The 2,226-nt window shown below is 39.1% G+C and overlaps 1 protein-coding gene across 1 annotated transcript; it reads right to left on the bottom strand.

Moving 5' to 3' along the window:
- Nucleotides 1-952: 952 nt before the first annotated feature.
- SARC_14620 (hypothetical protein) lies at nt 953-1,968 on the bottom strand (the record flags this gene model as incomplete). The annotated part of the gene is made up of 2 exons (XM_014291246.1): nt 953-1,030; nt 1,882-1,968. Coding segments are annotated over 2 exons (165 nt in total), but the record flags the coding sequence as incomplete, so codon positions are not given.
- Between the last annotated feature and the right edge of the window lie 258 nt (nt 1,969-2,226).

Below are 2,226 nucleotides of genomic sequence, written 5' to 3'. Positions count from 1 at the left end.
GACTCCATTATCTATAGAAAGCCCGCCATGGAGTTGTGCGTGTGAGTACATACGTTCAGTTACACTGTAAGTGATACGACGCATCACTCTCTGCTACATACACTGACATTCTCATACGCCCAACAGATATTCTCAAATAGATACACACTCGCACACTACAATCCACACTCTACATTTCGAGAGCCTTAGGTATCTGGGTTACTATATTTTAGACTCGATTTGACCCGTTCTAGAAAAAAGGGACGCCTATTCAACCCCGCTTCAGTAGAAATGCTACTTTCTAGTAAGTTCTAATAATAAAAATGATACATTCTAGTAAAAAAGGATACGCCGGTACGTGAAGAGTTGACTGTGATGGTCATAAGTGTAGGGATGGTATGCAGCATCACACAGACGCCACACACACCGAGTGCGATGTAGGTGCCTATTGACAGGCGTGCTTATATCATAATTCAGATGAATGACATAGACGTACGTGAATGTACAATGCGACATCTTGTGGTGTGACAAGCGCTATAAATTATGCAGACGAGGATTGATGGATGGATGGATGGATGTGTGTAGGTAGATAGATGTAGGTAGCTAGGACGGATTTACGTATCTAGCATGGATGTAGGTGACTACACAGGCCAGTACATACACACCGTTGTCAGTGCAGGAGTATTGTCTCTGCTGCACCACCTTCAGCGACGTCTGACACACTCCGGAGACACCGTCGACAGAGCACGATGAATCCACAGTACACACTACACGGAAGTGAAGGTGTGAGTGACAGTCAGTTAGCAATACGTATGCCTCTCCCCACAACTACCATCAGCTGCAGTGACTGTATGATAAACCTCAAACCTCAAAAGGTGGACCGTTAAACCTTTAAACGTTTAAACCTCTAACCATAGTAATAGCTAGTGCAAACAGACGGGAGGTGTATGAAAGTGCCAAGTGAGTGTCATACAGTCGCATAGCACTCCAGTCCATCCATCGTCGCACGAACACGTGTTGCTCTCCGAGTCCAGCATACCATGCACACAGTCTGTAACGTAGGAGAATAGATAAATAGTGTTGGGCTGTTTTAGACTCATGAATTGTGTTTAGATGGTGTGCAGAACATATCAAAGTATATATGAATCATGCCGAAAAGTAGATAAATCATGTCTAAATATGCTTAACGTTTGATCAATCATGTCAATGTACAAATATTATATCCAAATGTACATACAACATGTCCAAAGGTGTTTAAACCAGGATAAAACATGTTGAATTGTAAATAAATTAAGTCTAAATGTACCTAAATTATGATGAATCCAGTCTAAATGTACATATATTATATCCAAATGAACATGAAACATGTCAAAATGTGTTTAAACCATGATAAAACATGTCGAGCTGTGGGTAAAATAAGTCTAAATGCACCTAAATTATGACTAATCCAGTCTAAATGTGCATATACTATGTCCAAATAAACACTAACCATGCCTAAATGTACATATATGATGTGTCAATGTACATAAGTAGATATAAACAATTGTAGCTTTCCGCACCCTCGAAGGTACATCACCCACAGATAGCTAAATATTTCGTCTTGGCAGAGTATAATAAATATAGCTCAGCACAATACTGACTTTAAGTTACGTGAAGGGTGTTTATAATTTCTAAAACCTTAAACTCTAAGATAGTATTCGAGGTGTAAGAACACACAGTGGATGTGAAACGACATGCGGAGCAACGGTTCTTACGACCTTAAGCTACAATGTACTTCAAAAGAGAGCCCAAACACTTCGCACAAACAGCAACAATAGATATTTACCCCCAACACACTACTGTATATTTGTTTCCATTCGATAACATTGTAAGGTACTGACACTTCGTTAAACGTTTACTCACCGAATGCTAGGCACGTTTCACCGGTGAATCCTGCTGGGCAATCGCAGGCTCCCTTTAAGTACCATGGAGAGCCATTCTTGCATTGCGCTGTAGAATCAGTACATACCACGATGAGAAATATCTCAATAAAATGTTTGATTGGGAGATTGATACATAAGAACATGAATGTAAAAATTTACTCGAATAAAGATACACAAATAGAGAAGTTCGCATGTGAAGACAATTCAAATCAACATGATGGTAAAATAAGCGGTTTCGTTATAAATACACAAGTGTATCGTGAAGAAGCACATATATATATCTACATATGGATAAAAGCATAGATTTATATATATATAATGTATA

The sequence above is a fragment of the Sphaeroforma arctica genome (genome assembly GCF_001186125.1).
Source record: "Sphaeroforma arctica JP610 unplaced genomic scaffold supercont1.4869, whole genome shotgun sequence".
Taxonomy (NCBI): domain Eukaryota; class Ichthyosporea; order Ichthyophonida; genus Sphaeroforma; species Sphaeroforma arctica.
This window is presented reverse-complemented; position numbering and strand designations above follow the sequence as displayed.